General features: G+C 38.3%; 2 protein-coding genes across 3 annotated transcripts in view; one reads left to right on the forward strand and one right to left on the reverse strand.

Moving 5' to 3' along the window:
• The window catches only part of LOC106094927 (ubiquitin carboxyl-terminal hydrolase 32), a 68,896-nt gene extending 58,309 nt beyond the window's left edge, over nt 1-10,587 (reverse strand). For both annotated transcript variants that reach the window (XM_059360885.1, XM_059360884.1), the window contains exon 1: nt 10,127-10,587. In XM_059360885.1, the coding sequence (XP_059216868.1) occupies nt 10,127-10,184 (58 nt within the window). In that variant the 5' untranslated portion in view covers nt 10,185-10,587. The remainder of the gene's footprint in view (nt 1-10,126) is intronic.
• A 3,131-nt stretch (nt 10,588-13,718) lies between these two features.
• The window catches only part of LOC106086280 (ras-related protein Rab-8A), a 38,711-nt gene continuing 27,484 nt past the window's right edge, over nt 13,719-24,945 (forward strand). The window contains exon 1 of the mRNA XM_013250885.2: nt 13,719-14,145. Within this exon, the coding sequence (XP_013106339.1) occupies nt 14,022-14,145 (124 nt within the window). The 5' untranslated portion in view covers nt 13,719-14,021. The remainder of the gene's footprint in view (nt 14,146-24,945) is intronic.

Here is a 24,945-nt window from a genome sequence, read left to right on the forward strand (position 1 = left end):
GAGAACTTTCCACATACCAGTCGCATCAAGGTACCGCAAAAAATTTAGAAAAATGGTTGCGTCTTATCCGACGACTAACGGACTTCGCCCAGTTCCTTTTCTTACAATACGTTTTCCAATTCTCATCTGATCTACAAGATAGAAATGCAGAATAAGACAAATCCCTTAAAGATCTAGCAAGAACAATCTCTCTAGACTCCATCCACTTGTCATTACAATCACGTATCTTTCTCTTGAATGTAGGAACAATAGAGAACAAACTATCTAGGAGAGAGGAAACCAGTGAGCATTTAGTATCAACATCCCTGGCGTTGAAGACAGCATAACGGTCGAAATCTTCTAAAGGGGCAAACAAACCAACCCAATCAATATTTTTGTAGTCACGAAACTCAAAAAACTCAGGTGGCTGCTGAAAATTATAATGAAGAGATGCAAATATAAGAGAATGTTCAGAAACGGAGGGACATTGTACTTGATCCGAATAAGAAATGAAAGAAAGGTTACTAACTAACATGAAATCAAACCGGCACCTTAAATCAAAATGTGTAGGTTTGGAATTGTGAACCAAGTTTAAGTTATATCTCGTACAAAAAGAACGACATGAATTCGCCCTAGAAATATTAAAGAGGTTACAATTGAAATCTCCAAGGACAACAACTCCTGCATACCTAGAAAAAAGATCTTTATGACAGCTCTCGAAGTCGTCCAAATCACCTGACGGTAAGTATACAACACCAGGAAGCAGCTTAACCTCATTTAAGATCAACTCAATAATTTTCTGAATAAGATACTTCTTTTTTTTCCTTCAAGTTTTAGTAAACTTTTGCCATCAAGGTATAATCATTTCTTTGTATTTTCATAAGAGGAAGTATTAAGAAAAGGTTTGAATGAAAAATGCGCGCATTTTTATATTAAACCCCACCCCGCTATCGTAAAGCCAATATGACCATTTTTTCAAAACTAAAATTCATGTTTCCACATTCTCGCTTATATTGCTCTATTTATCCTAGCCGACTTCCAACTAGTGTTTTTCTGAATGATAAATCTCAAGTAGAACATCACATTATCTCTTATAAAGCGTGATTTTTTTGAGGTTAGGATTTTCATGCATTAGTATTTGACAGATCACGTGGGATTTCAGACATGGTGTCAAAGAGAAAGATGCTCAGTATGCTTTGACATTTCATCATGAATAGACTTACTAACGAGCAACGCTTGCAAATCATTGAATTTTATTACCAAAATCAGTGTTCGGTTCGAAATGTGTTCATTCACCGTTCAGCGATGAGGCTCATTTCTGGTTGAATGGCTACGTAAATAAGCAAAATTGCCGCATTTGGAGTGAAGAGCAACCAGAAGCCGTTCAAGAACTGCCCATGCATCCCGAAAAATGCACTGTTTGGTGTGGTTTGTACGCTGGTGGAATCATTGGACCGTATTTTTTCAAAGATGCTGTTGGACGCAACGTTACGGTGAATGAACACATTTCGAACCGAACACTGATTTTGGTAATAAAATTCAATGATTTGCAAGCGTTGCTCGTTAGTAAGTCTATTCATGATGAAATGTCAAAGCATACTGAGCATCTTTCTCTTTGACACCATGTCTGAAATTCCACGTGATCTGTCAAATACTAATGCATGAAAATCCTAACCTCAAAAAAATCACCCTTTATATGAAAATCAATTTGTGTTTGTTTGTTTGTATGATTGTGTGTTCCTTATAGACTCAGAAACAGCTGAACCGATTTTCTTGAAATTTTCACAGATGGAGCTTAATGAATCCGTGGTGAAAATAGGGTTCTACATTTTTTGATATCTTAAGGGGGGGGCGGACCCTCCCCCGTACCCAAATTTTCAGAAACGCCAGATCTCGGAGATGGTTGGTGCGATTTAAGCGAAATTTTGTGTGCTCTCATATAGTACCCTAAAAATAAAAATTTGGTATCCAAATTTCGGATGGGGTACCTAGGGGGGCCGTCCCACCCTAAAACCAACCAAACATATATTTAGGCCAATCACGACAAAATGGGACTCAAATGAAAGGTATTTAAAATAAAAAAACGTATCTGATATCCAATTGTCGGACCAAGTGGGAGGGGGACCACCCCAAGCCCCAAACACCCCTAAATCGGATATATTTACCAACCATGGCAAAATGGGACTCAAATGAAAGGTATTTGTGAGTAAAATAAGAATCTGTTATCCAATGTGAGACCACGTTTCTGGGGGTCCACCCCTTCCCCAAAACACCACCCACACCGGACTTATTTACTGACCATGGGAATATGGGGCTTAAATAAAAGGTATTTGAATGTAGAATTCGATTCTGATATCACCAAAAACATCCCCCAAAGGGGACAAATTTACGACCATAGCAATATGGGGCTCAAATGAAAGGTCTTTGGGAGTAAAGCACGACTTTGATATCAATATTCGAGAAAAGTGTCTATGGGGCCACGCCACCCCCACAACACCACCCAAATAGTAAGTATTTTCTGACTATTGCAATATGAGGCTCAGATAAGAGGGTTTTTAAAGTGGAACACGAATCGGATATATATTTTCAAGGCCAACTCACTGAGTGACCGCCCATCCCCCAAGCCGGTAATTTTTGCCGACTATGGAAATATGGGTCTCAAATTAATGGTATGTGGGAGTAGACCACGTATCTGATATCAACATTAGGGGCCAACTGTTTAGCGGACGTCCCACCACCATAGCAACCCCCAAATAGGACGTATTTGCTCACCAAGACAATTTGGGTCTTAAAGAGAGTGGAACTAAATATTTATAGTTTTTAGGGCCAATACCTCAAACCGGGCATATTTGCAGACTTTTGCAATAAGAAATTTAAATGAAATTAGAAAACGAATTTCATATCCAATTTTGAGGCCAATGGCAATATGGTGTTCAAAAAAATGTATATATTGGGTTGCCCAAAAAGTAATTGCGGATTTTTTAAAAGAAAGTAAATGCATTTTTAATAAAACTTAGAATGAACTATAATCAAATATACTTTTTTTACACTTTTTTCTAAAGCAAGCTAAAAATAACAGCTGATAACTGACAGAAGAAAGAATGCAATTACAGAGTCACAAGCTGTGAAAAAAAATTGTCAACGCCGACTATATGAAAAATCCGCAATTACTTTTTGGGCAACCCAATAGATATATGAGAATAGAGCACCTTGCTGATATATTTTCTTGGCTTGGTGTTTGGGGGATCACCCCAATCCCCAAAACACCCCTAAATCGGGCCGACCATGTCAATGTGGAGCTTAAATGAAGGGTATTGGGGGGTCGAGCAAGAATTGATACCCTTTTCCGGGATCAATTTTCTAGGGGTCTACCCCTTTCCCAAAATACCCCACAAAGAGCAATTTTTTACCGACCATCGCAATATGGGGCTCAAATAAAGGTATTTGGGAGTAGAATACGAATTTGATACCCAAATGTAGGACCATGTATTTAGGGCATCACCCCTTTCCCAAAACACCCCCAAAGGGAAATTTTTTTTCGACCATGCCAATACTTGGCTCAAATGAAAGGTATTTGAGATTAGAAAACGAATTTGATAAACTATTTTGTGGCCATGCGTTTGGGGGACGCCTCATCCTGTAAACTCCTCTTAAGCCAATATGGGGTTTAAATAAATGGTATTTGAGAGAAGAGCACGATGCTGATATTTCTTCAGGTCCAAGTATCTGGTAGACCACCTCTCCCCCGAAAACACCACTAAATCAGAAATCATAAGAATATCGGGCTGAAATGAAGTATTTTAAGAATGGAGTACACCTTACATCCAAACTTAAATTCGTGGACCAATAAAGATCATATGGGATTCAGATAAAGGCACTTACATTGTTAAACTCTTAGTCAAGTTAGCATGGTATTTCACTAAAAGATCTTCGAAAATAAATATTCTAAGGAAACTTTTGTTCCATATGAAGTAAAAGAAGGCGCAGCGGAGTGGGCCCGGGTCAGCTAGTTGCACATATAAGTAAAGAACTTTTATTCTCCATCACTTCCTCTATAAAACACAAAAAGGAACCCAAAAATATTTCTGTTCTATCCGATTTTATGTATCCGGCATTATCAAAGACCATTTTTCATTTGTCGGTTTTTCCAAATTTTGTTGTTATCCTCACCATTAAACATGAAAAAATACCGTCAATCCCAAATCGATGTCTATCCATTCTAAATTCCATCTAGATTTCGCTAAATTCGGTGCAAGAATCTCTTTGTGAAATGCACCCTTATATGGGTGCTGCTTTAAAATATTAATCGATTCGTCCATGGATTGAAATATACTTCCGAGAAAAAGTCGCTTGCAAAATTTTAGACACATTGGAACCAAAAAGGGGCTTTTAGAGCATTAATACCGAAAATTGGACGTTATAGACTATATTCTATGTATTCTATGTAATCGATTAGTCGAAAGTCGACTTTGGGATCACTAAGTGGAAGCATAGAAACTTCTGAATGGTTTATTGTACGGCTAAACGTGGAAGCGAAGAATTAGACATTGGCGCAATGTACACATCCCCTAGCGGCTCTGAGGCTACGTTCTATGAGACATTTCTAGAATCTCTAGAGGCAATATGTGAAAAAAAACTGTTATATCTTTATAGCAGGTGACTTCAATATAGATTGGCTAGAAAATATTTGCTATAGGAACAGAATAATAATATATGACTGTAATTTAAAACAAATCATAAATGAATACACTAGAATATCCAGACCATCGGGTTATCAGTTTCTGTTAGAAATAGAACACAGAAAAACCCTTGTTTTTAATGTTTTGCCTGTACTGACTTCATTCGTATTAAATTATTGCGGAATCCGAGGGATTCTATGCTTCGCCAGAACACAAACAAAAGTCAAACAACACCACACAACAAAGACAACAGCATTGAAGCAGAGTTGATGGTGCGAAGTGAAATTTAAACTGACGCAGCGCCATGTCGCATGTATTTTGCTCATAGAACTAAGTATCATTTCTACAGAATGTGTTCGCATTTCATTCGTCACAATTTTTTCATAATGCGTTTTGACATTTGTTCGGGCGAAACCTCGAAGTCAGTACTAGGCTTTAGGCAGAAAAATGTGTTTTTTTGCTCGGTAATAGCATTTGACTGGTTTCCTAGATCACGATTTCGTTTGGAACCACCCGAACTCGTCGGTAGGATTTGTCAAAAAGGTATGTCTTCTAGGTTGAAACTATGCTCTTAAGAGTATTTTCATCTGTAGGGCAGCAAGAAAGAAAATTACTCCCCTTCATATATTTCTACTAAATGAAGGCATCCAACAATTACAAACGAACACACTTGCCCAACTGCTACTCTAAGTAATTGTCGATTGCTATAAGAGTATGTTTTCAATGTAAACATATCTGCAGCCTTAAAAAAACAAGGAATTTTTATGTTCTATTTCTATTAGAAACAGATTGCCCTCAATCCCATGGCACACCGGATTGACCCGATGGAACCCTTCATCAGCAAGGGCTGCCGCCTCAGTGTACGTGTTCGTCTTTTTTCGTCATGGGAGAGCCGCATCCCGGAGTGCCTTCTTCTGCACGCTTCTGGTCCGTGCCGGGATTGAAAAGAACCCCGGACCCTGGTTCTGTTCACTTTGCCAGAACCGCCTTCATCATCGGTCGGTGTCGGTGAGGTGTAACCGTTGCATGGAGTGGATACATTTCCGATCTTGCTCTGGCCTCACTTCACTACGAGATAGGTTGCAAGGTACTGTGCGAACATAGCCGTGACTTCAATCAGCCCAGGCCATGTGGCATTCGACACGGTCAGCCATGCCAAACCATCGCCAACATCCTTCAATGAAAGCCCATGCTATAGTCTATGTGAAACTTTTCGATAACATAAAAAAACATCTTGTTTCATATTATCGGTTCATACATAGGTATATCTTGCATACATTCATTTTTGATAAGAATCTAAATTTTCCATTTTTTGATTGAGTCCCTGATCTAACAACACTTTGGCTGTAGTTCTTGATAATATTTGAAGTGATGACGTCAAAGATTGATAATAATAATTCAAATCATGGCTATGTTAAAATTTTGCACCTACATCATCAAATGGTCAGTATTTCAAAGAGAAAAATAAATAATACTTATTTTGCCTTAATAATAATAGCTTGACTAAAGTTTTGTAGCGAATTATTTTGCATTCGACGTCATATTAATGGGCCAATATTGATTGATCCACTATTTGAAGTATAGTAGTGGTATAACTCGTAAAACACTTTATCTGAGTGGCATATCCAGCAACCGTAATTTCTTTGGGATCAGACCACCTCCCCATAATACTCACCATCGACCGATCATTCCACTTCATAACTTCTGAGCGCCGGACGTTCATCAATCAGTGAGCTGTCACCCCTCAAATATGCTACTTGCCGAGAGAAAATTCCGATACCTCATTTTCGCAAATTAACAGGGTAGTCTCAACGAACAGAAGCGGAATATGTGGCGAGAACACTTGGAGCAATGTAACTTTGGTACCGATTGTGGCAAGCTAAGTCACTCTCGAACCCCGTAAGAAGGGATGACAGGACCTCAGCCACTTTTGAAGGCGTAACTGCGACTGACCCGAAGAGATACGCCAGGTTGTTGTGCATTCCGAGAGCGAAAGGGCTAGGAGGAGAGCCATTCGTTGTATCCTTGGTCTCCGAGCCGATGGACAGCCATCACAATTTACCCTGCAAGAGATAACTATGAGCATCACACAGGCTGGAACTGTGAGCTGCAATCTGTGTGGTGTTCTTCGTTATCAAGAGAATCATAGCTGGGAGCTAGTAGTAGTAGCTGCAACTTCAGTCGCGGACAATCAGCGGTATCGAGTGGAGAGTCTCAGTGAGAGGCCGAATAGCACGTGCACTTGCTAAAATACTGAGTGCCTATGATGCTCGATATGACAATGCGAAATATTGGCGCCTTAAATTCTGAAAAATCGGGATCTACCTGCAATAGCATGCCTTCACCGCACACATTTGCCGTGGCTTCAATCAGCCCAGGCCATGTGATAGGACGGTACTCGTGGCACTGGACCTATCGAAAGCATTTGACACAGTCAGCCATGCCAACTATTTGAGGGAATCGCCAAAATGTCCCTCCAGCCACACCTGAAACGATGGGTCGCGAATTATCTTTGTGTACGTCAGTCATTTGTGGAACTTTGCGATAAAAAATCGAAGCATCGTAGAGTGAAACAGGGAGTTCCCCAAGGCGAGGTGATATCTCCGACACTGTTTAACTTCTACCCATCCTCCATTCCACCCCCTCCAGACGACATAGAGATCGTATCATATGCGGACGATTATACGATCTAGCATCAGGCCCCCGACCCATTGATGACATCTGCGATAGGTTGAACGTCTACCCCGACGAACTTGCCTCATATTTCGCTGCAAGAAATCTGAAGATATCTGCCACCAGATCTTCAGCCACATTGTTCACTACAAATGCACGTGAGGTGAATACTGAGCTGACTGTGATGGTCGATGGAGAAATGATTCCGACCAACAAGTGTCCCAAAAATACTTGGCGTCACATTTGACAGCTCCTACACTTTCTCCCCACATGCCATAGCAATCAAAAGCAGAAACAAGGTCCTCAAGTCACTTGCTGGCAGCACTTGGGGTGCAGCCAAAGAAACCTTGTTGACCACGTACAAAACAATTGGCCGATCTGTGGTAAGTTATGCAGCGCCAGTGTGGTCACGTCAACTTTGTGACACGCAGTGGAATAATATTCAGATCTGTGAGAATGCCGCCCTCCGAACTGCGACGGGCTGTCTCCTCAGTTCACATGTGGACCACCTCCATCAGGAGACAAAGATCCTACCAGTGCGAAGACATAACTACATACTGTCTAAGCAATACCTTTTGGGCTATTATCGCAGAGACCATCCAAATCATCATCTTGTGGATAGATACCCACCGCCCAGAAGCCTTAAGGTAGATCTACACGATCTAGAGCGTGAGGTTCAGCGCTACAAGAGAGAACCTCTAGATCAAACGGCATATCAAGCAGGTCAAAACAACATTCATGCAGACACGGTAGCAGATGCGGTAAATGGCTACCGGGTGAATGCAGTCCTTGGAGAACGACCGCCACCCATTGCACCTGATGAAATCGACCTCACTCGACCTCAAACCAGAGTAGTTTTGGCTCAATTACGTTCCGGCAGATGCAGCCGCCTCAATTCCTACAGAGCTAGGATTGATGCCGACGTGCAAGATGTATGTCCCGATTGTAACCAGGGACCGCACGATACACGTCACCTGTTTATCTGCCCGGCCAGACCCACTCGACTCAGACCCAGATCCCTGTGGACACATCCCATCTTAGTCGCAGAGTTCCTAGGTCTTGACACTCAACAGAATCAAGCAGACGAAAGATAGAACACAATAAACTGCTACACCAACAACAACCTATGACGCTCGATATGACAAGGCGAGTTATTAGCGCCTTTAAATAACCAATGGCCATCATGTTCCCGCGGCGATCGGTCGTATAGACCGGAACGAGCTTGCTCATCTATAAGAACTAGACAAGGATCGCCACCTCCACATATTGACATGTGGCTACAACAACAACAAGACCTCTAGATCAAAAGGCATATTGACCGCGTATAGACAACATTCATGCAGATACCAGTTGCGGTGAATAGCTACAGGGTGAATGTGGCCCTCGGAGAACGATCTCCCATTGCACCTGAAGAAATTATCCTTCCTCGGCAAACCAGAGTAGCCGCCTTAATACCTACAGGGCAAGGATTGATGTCAACGTGTAGGATGTGTGACCTGGTTGTCACTTGTGACCACACGACAAACGTCATCTGCTCAGATCCAGGACACACCTCACCTTAGTCACAGAGTTCCTGAATCTGGATACTTAACAGAATCAAGCAGAAGAAAGATAGAACACAACGCATTGCTACAACGAAAACAACAAACACATATTAGCTTAGTTCTCTACGAAGTCAAACCGTGCCATTGGACGCTGCAAGTAGCTCTTGACCGATTAAAAATTATCGACACGTTCACCCATTCCAAGATTTTTTGAGGACATCGGCAACACGTCCCTCCATCAAGTATGTATGTGGAATTCAGGGATAGCAAGCCCTGTAGAGTGAAACAAGAAGTTTCTCTAAGGTGGGGTGATATCTACCCCCCCTCAAATCCTATTCGACTAAGATTGTCTCAACGTGCTGGATGTGTGACCGTTTATAACTAGGGACCACACGGCACACGACACCTGATTAGCTACTCGACTTACTAAGGACACAACCCTTGGTGGGTTTCAGAGTTCATAGATGTATATATTAAACTGTACCTAGACAACAAAGAAATACCGTGAGATTTTTGATATCAAAGACCCCGTACACACATGTCCTGTTTGTCTTCCGAACCCTACTGCCAGCATGCTTTATATTCCAAACACTTTCATCATTGGGTGGAATTTTCTTTGTTTATTCCCATAAGTCATAAGCCAAATAGGAATGGCAAGATTTTGGGCAAAAAATACATATCTTTTGTGACGTCACATGGTGAGAGAATTAAAAGGACTACACCATTCAACAACCTTCTTTGCTCTAAGACCCTCCCCCTATCTTCTGCTCCGTTTTTTAGAAGGTTACTTGCACCACAAACAACTAGGTACAATAGCAAAAAATTCTTTTTTTTTCTTCTTCCTTAGCTTTAACAACAACTGAGCAAAATAGAGAAATATTAGGGCAATCTAATGTATAGATTACGAGACTATAAGCAGGGAAAAACAAAAACAACCTAAAGCGACATCGTCGAAAAGAAACCAACAACAACAAATGATAAAAAAGAACGTTTTCTTTTTTATAAGGCAAAATATAACCCATTTCATTGAACCTCTTTTGCCACCCCTCCCCCAACATGATGACTCTCTTCTTAACAACAAAGCGACAAACGACACCATACAAATATATAAGAGAAGAAGACACGAAAGATATCAGAAAAAAACTCCCACCCGAAGAACCTCTTTGCAAACTTTAATCAAAATATTTGCAAATCGAAATGCTCGTAACTTAAAGAAATATCTGTTTGTTGGAAAACTTCGTTGGTACTTACCTCGTTTTACTGCATCTTCATAATTAATGCAGGTTTGTTTTGACTCTTTTGCACCCATTACAATCTTATTATAATGGGTGGTGCTGGTGGTGGAATTTTTTCAAGTGGGACGAGACTGGCTGGCTGGCTGGCTAACTGCACTTAGCCAGCTAAAATGGAATTCCGGAGACGACACTTCAATACACACACATACACAAGAGCTAAACTAAACTACACCACCTTATAAGCAGTTACAACAAAGGTTACAACTACGACTGTTTTTTATATTTTCTCGGTTTCTTTTTCGACACTCGTTTCCAATATTTTAGCGAAGTTTTCTTAATTTTAAAACTCATAGCAATTTATTTGGATTTTTCATTTTCCTTATAATTGGTAGATTACATTTTTTATTGTCACCACAGTATCGAATATGCATCATAATAACACGCAAAACAAAAATCTCTTTTTCACTATAATCTTATGACCATAATTCCACTATCGATTATCGTTTAATACGTCTCAAATCGATTGGATTGGAACGATTGTATGTTGTCTATCAAAGAGCGACGCATTTAGTCAAACTTAAGTCAGGCCATACTAAACAAGGTAGGGCAAAGTCATCAGCTGACTTATAGCACGTTTACACAAAGAAGCAAATAGAGAAAACTTGTAGTTATCGCAGGATTCACTGAACAAGGTTAAGCCAAAGATCAGCCGACACAATTTTTTTTTTTAATTTTTGGCAGTACTTGGCATTTAGTATGTCAACTTGTTCTCTTTTTACATTCATTCTCTGTTTACGCTTTCTCATGTTTCATGAAATTTTCAATCTGCAAATTTGACAACCTTAATGATGCTCATGGGCCTATCCACTTTATGTTTTCGCAAGTCAGCCAACCTTCTTTTAGTGAATCCTGTAGTTGTCGGCAATTATATTATTTTTCTTCAAAGCAAGCAACTCTGCCGAAAAAAATTAAAAAACTCAGATTTACGGCAAAAAGAAAGGAAATAAAAGAAAGAAAGATACATATCATGGCGAAACAATTAAAGGTGGTGTCATTCGTAAAACAACCACAAATCATATAGTGCAATCCGCTATCTTTCCATCAAGCTGATCGGCGTTTTACCAAATCTCGCAAACGAATTTGTGTGCGTGTGTGTATACGTGTGCGTACATGTGCAAATAATACGCCACCAACCAGTCTGTGTGCGAAGTTCAAATTCTTTATCTATATATAATTTATTTATGGTTTACATTTTAAGATCTGTGGTGCGATTCTTTTAATTTTTTTTTTTTAATCGAACCGACATTGCTAATTAACGTAACAATTGGTTAAATTAACGATTAGGTTATTCTGTAATCAAAGGTTACCGAATTTAAATGTCGGTAAAAGTAAACGACGGATATAGATAAAAAGAAGAAATGTCAACAAATTTATTTAGATTTTCAATATGAACTGGGTGTAAGTATGAACAATATTTCTGTGCACTACCTGCATAAGAGTGTCTTGATCGAGTTGCACGACCAGTCTATAACTTCTATCAGCAATCCGAAGTCAGTGCTCCTCAAACCCAAGGTAGGGGATATCCTGTTTCGCGAAATATTTGGCCACAGGGCATTTGTTACCCTGCAGCCCACAGCACCAAACCAAGCCTCACTCGAGCGGCTATCGTAGAAGACGTCACTTCTACCTAGAAACTCGCAAAGGGGAAGTCTCATTAATTCCGTTGGTTTTTTATTTGGTTTGGTTGGTTTTTTATTTGCTTGCTTGGAAAACAATTTTTTTTAAATAAAAAATGCTGGCGATATTTTGAGGTATTTTCCTTAGATAAACGTCAATTTATTGGCCAGAGACTAAAATGGCTAGAAGGGGAGCCATTTGTATATCCGTGATCGCCGTGCCGCTGGACAGCCATCACAAATAACTGTGCATTCCCGTGGCAGCCGGTTGTACGTATCGCATTGGCTCGATGGAGTCTTTCAGTGTACAACACAATGCTACATCAACAACAACAACCGTGCACGAAGCTACGAATGTCATCCGTGGCGCCAAATAGAGCAAGGCGCTTGTTCCAGACAGAATCTCTACCCAGATGCTGAAGAATCTGGATCTGGCTGAAATCGATCACCTTACAACTGTCCTCGTCCTATCTGACACTATTATAGTGCACGATGTTTGGAGGATGGGCAGTCTGATCCCGGTACTGAAACCTGAAAAGGACACGAGCAAGGGGGAGTCGTACATACCGATCTCCCTTCTCTCATCAGTAGCCACGACGCATGAGGGACTACTCCTCCCGCTCCTCTCGTTGGACATTTTCAATTCGCAGAGCATTAGCATGCATTTCGAAGGCTGTATAGGACTACAACTGCTTTACATGCCATCACCATATACAAAAGTACACTTGTTGTGCTGACAAAGATTCCTTGGAGAAAACAATCTATTGCTTTTGGATATTGTGGCTAGATAAACTACTACCACCACTGATGTGAGGCGTCATGTGGCGGCTACGGACACTTTGTTATCATTGAAGATATATGTATCCGTTCACAATTGGCAGACTAATCGTTTAACTGCCCCGTTAGACCCACTCAATCCCATGGCAGCATCCAAGATATATTCATTAACAGGTAGTGGCAGTTGCCCAACAACAAAATATTGAGGACACTATGAAAATAAGTGATTAGTGCAAGTCTGATTTCGTTTATCTTACTAGTCAGCGCCATTTTTCGTTGTTTGTTGTGTTATGATTCTTAATGATAATACACACACACAACCAAAACTCATTGACAGATAGTGCACTTAGCGAGAAAAAATTGTACTCAGTAATTATGTCATGACAGCATCTTCCCCCTTAACAAATTCAAAGGAACGGCGTTGGTTTCATTGTAGCTCTCCGATGAGAATGATTCCATCTAAACACTTAAGAAATCGATAATTGCTCTTTTCTTGGTGTCTGGAAGGATACAATGTTTTAATTTTTCAAGATTTTCCGAATAATTCCGCAAATTTTGCACTTATTTTCTAATGTAAAACAACCGAGTTGAGGTAAAATTACAATTTCATTTGTCGAATTTTTTGTATCTGAACACTAGCTACTGCCATGAATTTTCATCATAAGTAAATAAAAATGAAACAAATTTAACAATATTTATATATTTACTTACCTCTTACTTTTGATCCATTTTTGCGTTAGCATTTGTAAGGGCTGCTTTTCATAAAACAGCTGACCTTTACAAAGCATATGTTCAAAGTTGCAAATTTCTGCAGGCAAAAAAAGTCCCTCAAGAAATTTGCAGGTTCTCCATTTTCTTACTGTCAAAATTTGCTCTCTCTCTCTCTCTCGTGCTCTCTTCTGCTGGAAAATAAAGTACGCGAACGACTTCCAGTAAAAATTAGTGCAAATTTGCACAAATTTTCGAGTTCCCGAACACAGCTTATAATCGGTATTATATATGTACGTACAATCGATGGTACATTTATGTGATGGTACATCGATAGTATATATATGTACAATCGAGAATATATATATGTATAATCGATAATATAAATATGTATAATCGATAATTTAAACACGATATCAATTATATTACCGATAGTGCCATCGATATTTTGCCAGCTCTGCTTAATATCCCTATATTGTCATCAGCGAGAGATTTTTAACAAATTTTAATCGCAAAGAAATAAAATAAAATCGTAGCTAAAAAATTTATACATAATTATTCGGGTGATACGCAACATCAAAGACACAAATAACGCACGTAATTAATAATAAAACGCGAAAGTCGAGGAGAAAAAGTTTTATAAGATTAAGATTTTCTTCTCTGAATTGTAAGAAGATATAAAAGAAAGAAAAAAAAGAAGAAGAAAGAAATAGAAATCAAATTAATCGTTGAACAAGAAAATAATACACAATGGCTAAGACATACGATTATCTGTTTAAATTGTTGCTAATTGGTGACTCCGGTGTTGGAAAGACTTGCATACTTTTTCGTTTCTCTGAAGATGCATTTAATACAACATTTATATCGACAATAGGTAAGAACTACAAAGAAACATCTTCGTTTGTAACATTTTTTTTGATATTTTTTATGATAGTGACGAAAGTATTAATAATACAACAACACCAATTATTTATTGGAGATAGAGAAAGGAGGGGTCGTCGTCATACTTTTTTGTGTTTGGATTTTGTGCTTTTGCTGCTGTCAGCCCGCCGCTGCTGCTGCTACGGCTGTTGTATTAATCCAAAGTCAAAGTACGACGACCACGATAATATACAACAAAAAGATAAACTTCCGCCGAAAGAAAATCCCTAAGAGAAATGTTGTGAAAGAAAAAAAAATATATATATATAAATACATATATTGTACGTTGCACTAAGTATCATTGAGGGACTACTGAACATATGACTTGAATCTGGCGAACCCGCATTCTGCATTTTTATCCCAAATTTGTAGCCATTAAACTAAAAATAATTTCTAACCAACCAACCGATGGGATGAAGACAAAAGCCACCTTGCAAATATAAACAAGATAAATAGAACATTTATGTTCTATTTTTTAAGGGAATTTAGACGAAATATTTTGGTTGTTTAGACAAATTGTTTTGGTTCCTCTTGGTTGTTGTGTTTGCTTTTCGTTATTTTGTTGTCATCGTTGCACAAAGCTCCATAGGTAGACAGGCCTTTGTACAGCGGCGAGTGCAGAGAAGAGGGTTAGTTACTAGTACATTAAATAGCAATAGAAGATTAGAATGATAAGGCGCAAGTAGAGGCCAGGATTATCTCAGAGCTATGGCTTTGTCACTTTGCAAGCGCAACTGAAGGAACTGACAACATTCTTGGTAAACATATCACCAATTCACTTAAATTCAAGAATGCACAAAAATGAAGATAATTAGAGGTTAGAGTCATTAGAGTTCTGAGGAATGTTTATCTTTTATCAAAATTTAATAGGGTGCTAATATTTATGAAGGTGACTTCATTTCACAGTCATCTAAATCTATGCAGAAGTCATATAACTTTTTTTTGCTAAACCTATGCTTTTTGGTAGTCAGCTCGAACTTATAAGGAGCTACCTGATTTAATCGATCATGAAAATAACGTGGATAAATCAGAGATTGCGTGTGTACCTAACCTGTGGTTGTGTCCCACTAGTTTGTTTACGGCAAATCCTTTGTCACAGTTAAAAACAAATTGGCCATGAACTTAAGCTCCTTTTTGATATACGAGTGAGACTCGTTATCCAAGAATAAATTGTTTTTGTTGTTGTTGTTGCAACCACATTTTCATATGGAGGTGGCGATCCTCGTCAAGCTCCTGTAGGTGAGCAAGCTCGTTACGTTTCAAAGGACCGATCGCCGCGGGAGCAGGGTTGTTGGTATGTGAATGTGGCGATCCTCATCACGTTCCATAGGTGTTCCAACCGTTGTGGTTATCATAGTTATCCCGTGCCGGGGCCAAAAATAAGTGATGCGATAACGTTAGGTTAGGTTTATGTAGTAGTCTGCTATCAGACTCACTTAGACGTTTATGTCCATTTTGTGCAACCACAGAAACAGGACAACGAAAATGCCTTCTAGTTCCTACCGTTGAACCTTCCGGATCACTTAAAAAATAACCGCTTATTCAGACAAGTTCTCAAAGGAATGAAAATATAAAGTGGAACTCCTTTTGCCTGCCAGTGCGGGACACACACACACAACACAGCAGATGTTTTAAAGTCTTTGTGACCATATGTCATCTGTTGTCCATCGGACCTGATCCTGAAGACATAGCTTACACGTCACTAGAGGCATACCCGCAGATCCCCTGGAATGTGGGAGGCACTTCCTAGTCTCGCAAGCTCCTCTGCTCTAAAATGTCCTAGGATATATCTGTGGCCCGGCAGCTGATTTTTGAACTATTCAGCCATCTCATTGACAGATCTGCGAAAGTCGAGTGCGGTTTTTGAATTCAGAAATTTGCTCCCCAGAGATTTAATGCATGCCTAGCTGTCTGAACATATTTATGCCAGTCGTCGTTATAAAATTTTATCTTGCTCATTCAACCACTTTTATAATTGCAAGCAGAGATGATCTGTCGGAAATTAGTCGGATCTCAAAGTTTCAGTTTGTGTGCTGCTCATAGCTATCCCGTATCAGGATAATAATCCAGCAAAATGCAAATGCTTGTAAACGTGACATAGTAGCTCACAAATGTCGCCCAAGTTTGGAGGGAATAACCTCCGATGGACTTTTTTTGATGTTCTCGCCTAAATACGAACCTAGGAGTTCAGTGTCATAGGCGAATATGTTAACGTCTGCGCCACGGTGGGCTCCGATAACGGCATACCAAATATGGGCTGTCATTGCGTTTACGCACTGGAAAAGTCCTAATCCGATGGAGGTGGTTAACAACAGAACTGAGTAGGCAGTCATTCGCAGTTCGTAGAGCAGCATTCTTATACCGAGTATTTTGGTTTAGTTGATTGTCAAAGGATTTAGTGGCGGGTATATTCGATTTTCTTGCAGCGAAATAAATCGGAAGATTAGTGAGGTAGATGATTAACCTACCGCAGGTGTCATCAAAATGGGGGCCAGAAGCCATAATCGCTGAATTGTCCGCATTTGATACGATTTCGATGTCAGCTGGAGACAGCATATAAGAAGAACAGTCACCTCAAGATACTCCTTGTATCACTCTATAGGATTTCGACTTCATTAGGCCTGGCCGAATGGAGGTGCTGCCAATGATTTCCAAATACATTGTTGATGTTGTTGTAGCAGTGTATTGTACACTAAGGTGGCAGCCCTTGCCGATGAAGGACTCTATCGGGTCAATCCGGTACATACAACCGGCTGCCATGAGATTGCCAAATACGTATCATGTCTAGGCGTATTAAAAGCCTTCGACAAATCTGGAGTCACAGGGAGCCTCCTATGACACTGTTTTACTTGTTTCAGACTCCGGCTAATATGTGTGCATGTAAATCAGCAATCGTCATTCTATGCAATTTACGAAATCCAAATGTTCAGCACATAGAAATCATTCAACAAGTCTTTGGAGGACTATTGCCCTTGTTGTTAGACGCCAGAGTGGGGAAAACGGTCTAAACGATTCTTCTTTTTGGTTTCAGTAACGGCATCGCTCTGTCTATTTTCTAGTCATAGGAAACTATGAGCAGCATCTTCGATGACATTCTTAACTTCACCCACGGTAAATTGTAATGTTTGCTCGTCTACTAAGAGACCACGTATTTGAGGAATGCGTTTCTTTGCCCTTTCATTCACGGTGAGTGGCTGAGGTTTTATCTTTCTTTCCATCGGGGTATGGGACGAACTTGATTGGTTCTATGGACCAGAACAAGCTAACACATTAAAGAGCTCATATATGGCCTAACGACTGGACCAATAAAGTAGCAAATTAATTAAATTAAAGAGCATGACAAGGATCACTACCTTTATATAAAAAAGTGTGGCTACAACAACAACATGACATTATATCACAGCTTATGTTCAATCTTTAAAACACTCCAACTATAAATTCAGCATATGTTTGTTGATTTCAAGTTTCATTACCCTATAATTTTAACTGCTTATTAATAAAAAAAAAGTTCCTTCCCCTTTGCTCAAAACAGTATTCAAAGCACACAAAGTCCAGAGGTACAAAGAGTAAAATTAAATTCATCCAGTTGGCAGATAATGCCGTTCTCAGTGTGGTTATGATGCATAGACTTTCCGTTCTTTAGATTCTAATGAGCAGATTTTTGAAGTGTAGTCAATTAGAATACAACGCCCCTCCCCAAATTTGCGGCTACAAAAAACTTAAAATTGCAACGGATTCCAATTTGACCTTTCGGATTTCTTACTGAAATATACGCACTTATATCCATTTCCATTGCATAGTTAAGAAAATTAATTTTTGAAACGTCCATGACTCATTTCATTGCTTTTCTTCTCCCGTTGGTGTATTATTATATGCACGTACATTGGATGTGTATAAAATTAAATAGTAGGGTAGGTCGATACAAACGTTTTTAAATATTTTGTGGAAAAGATTGAGTTCGTCGTAAAGGAAGTATAGAAGTAATTCGGACTCCAAGTGTCGGCGGGAACTGCCCATCACCCACCAAAAAACGTCCAAAACTGACATGATTGCCGATTGGGGCAATATCGTGGGGTCGCTTCAGCCTCAAAAGAGGCATACATGTCCATCGACACAAGATAGACATGAAATGAAATGTCTTAGGGAGTAGACTACGGAATAATATGGGACTTGAATGAAAGGTGGATAGTGGAGTATGAATCTTATATTACTATTAGGCTTAAGCCCTTTAACAGAAAATGTATATTGCGCCTATAAGGGACTCAGTTAAAAAAAAAAGGTCTTTGACAAGCGTCTAAGGGATCGACGCTTTGTCGACCGGAACTATATGGCTCTCCAATGAAAGGTAAGATTTTGATATCCAAAACTATGCCACTATTTTGGTGACCGCCCAATGCAAATGAAAAAAGCCATCAACCGAACATGTACACCGTTTGGGACAAAACAGGACTGATATTAAACTTTGCCTTCCACTTTGGGTTCACATAGGAAGGAACTGTGAATCTTTGGTGGGATTCACTTATGGATGGTTGGGTTGAAAATGCTGCATGCCATGTGGTATATTCGTGATATGGTTTTGAAACTAAATAACAAATACACTTATCTGAATTGGACCTATAGCCCTAAATGCCTTTTTTCATCCATTTTCAAAAAGGAGTTTTAATTTTTAGCGATACGCACTGGTCCAGCAAGTATTCTTAGAAATAACATTTTTTGCAAAATTTTTGTTTTAAAATAAAATTTTGAAAAAAAATTAGAAAAGAACTAAAATTAAAAAATTATATATATATATATATATATATATATATATATATTTTTTTTTTTTTTTTATTTTTTTTTTTTTAAAAGAAAGTGAATTGAAAAAAATTAGAAAAGAACTAAAATTAAAAAATTATATATATATATATATATATATATATATATATATATATATATATATATATATATATATATATATATATATATATATATATATATATATATATATATATATATATATATATTTTTTTTTTTTTTTTTTTTTTTAAAGAAAGTGAATGCATTTTTAACAAAACTTAGAATGAACTTACACTTTTTTTCGAAAGCAAGCTAAAAGTAACAGCTGATAACTGGCAGAAGAAAGAATGCAATTACAGAGTCACAAGCTGTGAAAAAATTTGTCAACGCCGACTATATAAAAAATCCGCAATTACTTTATATATATATATATATATATATATATATATTGGGTTGCCCAAAAAGTAATTGCGGATTTTTCATATAGTCGGCGTTGACAAATTTTTTCACAGCTTGTGACTCTGTAATTGCGTTCTTTCTTCTGCCAGTTATCAGCTGTTACTTTTAGCTTGCTTTCGAAAAAAAGTGTAAGTTCATTCTAAGTTTTATTAAAAATGCATTCACTTTCGTTTAAAAAATTTGCAATTACTTTTTGGGCAACCCAATAGATATATGTACGGACAGTATGGAACTCACTTCCCAAAACCTTACAAATGCATATTTAAGCCGATCATGACAATATGGGACTCCCATAAAAGTTTTTTGGTAGAATAGTAAGAATCTGATATACCTGCTTTACTTGAATTGGACGAACTTAAAATAGCCTTCCAAGCGCATCAATCTTCTGCGCTCTTTCTAAAATCTCTGACACCAAGTTTCGAGATGTCTTTCACCACTCGGTTTTTTCATCGGACTTGGTTGTTGTTGTAGCTACACTTTCATGTGGAGGTGGCGATCCTCGTCAAGCTCCTGTAGGTAAGCAAGCTAGTTCCGGTCCAAAGGCCCGATCGCCAAAGGGTGGCCATTGGTTATTTAAAGCACTTGGCCGTCCAGGTTTGGGTGTACCAAAGTGATCGCCTTCAAAAGACTTCTTCGCTGGAGCTTCTTCATTTATGACCTAGTCAGTGGAACCGTTGTATTTTGATACGTTTATCTTTGGTAAAATCGTCATACAATTTGTGGTTCGTCATACAATTTATGAAGAATGTTTCTCTCAAACACTCGAAGGACCGCCTCGTCTGCTTTCACAAGCACCTATGACAAGGAACCATATAACAACGCTGGAAGTTTCAGTTATGTAGTTCATCGTAGCGCAAAGATTTGTATTTACGCCTTGTATTTGTATATTTCGGCCTCAACTAATGACGCTCCTTAACATTGGATTTAAAATTAGAATTGTACAGCACTCAGTGATATGTGAGAAGTTTGCCCCAGTTTCTTAGTGGAATATTCATATGCAAATTTGCATTGTAATTTCAGGGTTATGTTTAGTGTTATCTTCGTCTGTCGAGAGGTGGCCTTGTAGCTTCTGTTTCCCAGATTATTCTTCGTTTTATTTCAAAAACTGATGTCATTCGTTTAGGTTACGGCGCTGCCGAGGTAGATTAAGTTGCTGACTATCTCAAAGTTGTGGTTCTCAACTTTCTTTATCTTCTTTATCTGCTTGTGTGTCCAAGGGGTTGGAGTTGATGCCATCCATTTTGTCTTATATCCATTTACTGCACGGATTTTCACCGATTCTCTGTCGATTTTTTCATGGGCGCAGTTAAGAAAGTTCAAAGCGCGCCTCTTCCATTTTACGATGAAGCTCTTTTTTTGGCTCAATGGGTACGTAAATAGGCAGAATTGTCGATTTTGGAGTAAAGATCAGCCAGAAGCATGCAAGAGCTACCAATGGATCCAGAAAAAGTCACAGTTTGGTGCGGTTTGTTGGCTGGTGTCATCATTGGACCGTACTTCTTCGAAGATGATGCGAATCGTAACGAAGCTGTGATGATGAGCGCTACAGTGATATGATATCCAAATTCATGTCATGTGGTTTCAACAAGACAATGGACTTATTGGAGGGCGAGTTCGGTGAACATTTTATTTCTCGTTCGGGACCGGACGATTGGCCGCCTAGTTCGAGCGATTTAACGCGTTTAGACCATTTTTTGTGGGGCTACGTTAAAGCTCAAGTCTAGCCCGTTTCAATTGACAAATTGGAAGACAACATTGAAGTGTTTGTTTGTGAGATACCGGCCGAAATGTTGGAAAAAGTGTGCAAAAATTGGACTAAGCGGCTCGATCATTTGAGGCGCAGTCACGGCCAGCATTTGCATGAAATAATCTTCAAACATTAAATTATATGGACCGTAGTATCGCTTCAAATAAAGATTTTATGAATTTTTCTGAATTTTATGCAGTATTTTTTTGAAAAACTCTCCTATAGCTCCTCAGAAAGCACTCGGCATTGGCAAGTAGCATGAGTAGTGTGTCACATCTATTCACATCCTCATCTCGTATATAATCTTCTCCAGCAATATATTAAAGAGATCACGCGTTAAGCTGTCTCCTTGTGTGAAACCTCGTTTTGTATTGAATGGTTTGGAGAGATTCTTTCCTACTCTTACTGAGGGATGTGTATCAGCAAGTGTCATCATGCATTCTGTCTTGGCTCCTATCTTGTGTTCCGTTCTTCGGTTATGCCTATGATGCATATAATCCATACGCCTTATCGGCTCCTGCTTCCTTGTTGTTCTTCAGTCGGGTCACTGTTACCGGCATCTCATTCTCACTAGGAGGTAAACATTCAATATATTCATCAGGGATTGGTTCTGCGGTATCCTCTTGGCCATCATTGTCAGACACTAGCAGCTGGGAAAATTTTCATTTCCATATCCCAAGCACACTATCTGTAACAGTTACCATCGGTTTGATATTTAAATCTTTAGTAAAATTTCCGGACTTCATTGCACATCTCAATTCGCTCAAACTCACGTCTTTTCATTTTCATATAATTCCAATTTTTTCTCATATAATGCTTATAAATAATGCTATAAAACTTGAAGCCACGCAGTGTCCAATTTAAACAAATTACAATGAACTACTCCTTATTTTTTATATACAAAATATTTTGTAATAATGTTATCGATTTAAAAAAAACACGATTTTTAGGAAATCGGTCCGATTTCAAGTGTAATATCTCGAAAACAAGATAAGGAATTGTGAAGCGGTTGTGGAATTATCAAAAAAAAATATAACAATTATTTCTTTAAGCTTCTTTAGGCAAATCACTATTTAAAAAGTAAAATCTCTCCACTATTTTTCAACTTTGATGGAAACAAAAAAAATTACCCTTTTATAACCTCGCCGTAGTTTCAAAATACGCTCCTTGATTCCCCCTTAACTTAATTGAATAGAGTTTAGTTGTCCATACTTTCCTCTTTTTAGTAAAGATGTAAAAAACGTAAAAAAGACATGGTTATGGAGCACATATCCCACAGCCGAAAAACTTTGGAATAATTCTATAACATTTGATTGGCTAAAGTTTGCAAATGCAAGTTTTGCCCATGAACATTCCACAAAGCAACAGGGGCTAAATTCTCACATATCAATGAGTGCAATCCGATTCAAATTTTAAGATCAATGATAAGGTGCCTCCTTTTTGTAGCCGAGTCCGAATGGCGTGCCGCAGTGCGACACCTCTTTGGAGAGAAATTTTTACAATTTGTTTTCTGATGGTATAGCCAGGATTCGAACCCAGCGCTCAGCGTCATAGGTGGACATGCTACCTTCTGCGTCACGGTAGCTTCTGGATAAAGATATTCACACAAAACCTGACATAGCAACATAGCAAATGTGGAGATGGTTTCCCTGGTTCCCGGGGGCTGACATGGGGCCTGAATGTAGGTCGATCGTCATGATTTATGTTATTGTTGTAGCAGTGTGTTATACACTGAGGTGGCAACCCTTGCCGATGAAAAACTCCATCGGGTCAATCCGTTGCGTACAATCGGCTACCATGGCATTGATCATGATTCATGAAACGATAGAGCTCGTACAAAAAACATGCCTACATGTCAGCCATATCTCTAACGGTTTATGAGTTACAAAAATTTTTGTTGCAAATTTCATAAAGGTTTTGTCGGGCTTTCTTGAAAATGTTATTGATTGCAACCGATTCTTAACTGATCAAAAATCTTATAACACCATAGTAAAGGTTAAAAAATTCTCCGCTTAATAAAAAGTATGGTATATAGAGTAGAGCTGGCAAACTATCGATAATCCCAACATTTGATATTTTCGATATTTCTTATAATAAATATCGATTAATTTTATCACCTATATTTAAAATGTAAAGTAAAAATCAGTATATAGAAGCAATATCAATGCATAGACCGATTAAAATCAAATTTAATAAAGTCACTTGCAATTTTAGTTTAATCGGATGAAAATTGTTCAAAAAAGTAAAGTCGGGAGATTTAATAAAGAATATTAGGTTATGGGCCGATTCAAACGATACTTGAAATACTCAATAAGAATAAGGGCAATCGAAAATTGTATGACTGGGATACATTTCAAATCGGACCACATATTTTTTTATTCATTTTTGCAATTAGTGTCATCGATATTTTGCCAGCTCTAATATAGAGGACTGTTCCGATAATCGCAATCGCAAGAATTTTGCGAATTCAACTTTAATTTATGTTTCGGCAATGGAAAATCGAAATACTCAATAAGAATAAGGACAATCGAAAATTGTATGACTGGGATGCATTTCAAATAGGACCACATATTTTTTTTTTGGCATTTTTGCAAATAGTGCAAAGAATATCGATAGTGTCATCGATATTTTGCCAGCTCTAATAGAGAGGACTGTTCCGATAATCGCAATCGCAAGAATTTTGCGAATTCAACTTTAATTTATGTTTCGGCAATGGAAAATCGCAAAAATTGTACGGTTTCAAATCGGTCAGACTTGCCTCTGCAAATTGAGAATTTTTTTTTAAATTATTACAAAGCATTGCTGCATATCTAAAAAATTAAATAATATCCTAATCATCCATTTGTACTTATTTTTACATTTCATTTTAATATATTAAACAACACTCCAAATTCACCGCTGTCGCTGTTGGTATACTTTGCGAATATATATGACTAAAACACTACAAAATTAATTAATTAAATTAAATACTACTCAAAACTAGTTAATATCATAACTTTAACTAATATTACCAATAATAATTTATAGCACAATTAATAAATCTGGCAACTTTGCAATATGCAAGAGTAAAATTTTCGCAACTGCTGACTTTTCTGAGTTTTTTCAAAAAAATTTAACAAGTTTTTCACAACCGGTTCGTGTGTACAACATTCAAAATTCTGCGCACTATGTAAGGAAATAGAAGTTCAACTTTTTCCAACGAAACTAAAAAACATATTTTAAGCTTAATTTTTGGCGTTGCTGTTTTGCATTTTTGCTGTGTTTTTTGCGTTCTTGCTTCGTTTACAAGTGAGAGCCTCAAATGGCGCCTGCAACAACACATACTATTTGCCCTGTGTGTAATGAAAACGTCACAAAAATATCTGGCGGTGTCTCCTGTTAGATATGTTGCAGCTGGTTTCATCGTAAAAACTGCTCACAAATTACGGAAAATGCTTACAACCTTCTGGCAAAAAATAATATTATACATTGGAGGTGTCAGGAATGTTCTTCCTTCAGTATATTTCATGACGATGAAAAAGTATGGAAAGCTCTGGACATATTAACATCAAAACTTGATCACTTAACCCAGACTTTGTCGTCTACCGTCAAGAAGGAGATAGATAAAAGTCTTGCTTCGTTTAAAAACGAAATCGATGCTAGCATTTCTGTAACTAAAAGGTCAATAGATGAGGAAAGAATAAAGAACAACGAGCATCAAAGCTTAGTTATTGCCAGATTAGAGCTTGAGATAATTGAGCGTGAGACCCACAAAATACGTCAACACCAATG

Source organism: Stomoxys calcitrans, chromosome 1 (genome assembly GCF_963082655.1).
Source record: "Stomoxys calcitrans chromosome 1, idStoCalc2.1, whole genome shotgun sequence".
NCBI classification, from domain to species: Eukaryota; Metazoa; Arthropoda; class Insecta; order Diptera; family Muscidae; genus Stomoxys; species Stomoxys calcitrans.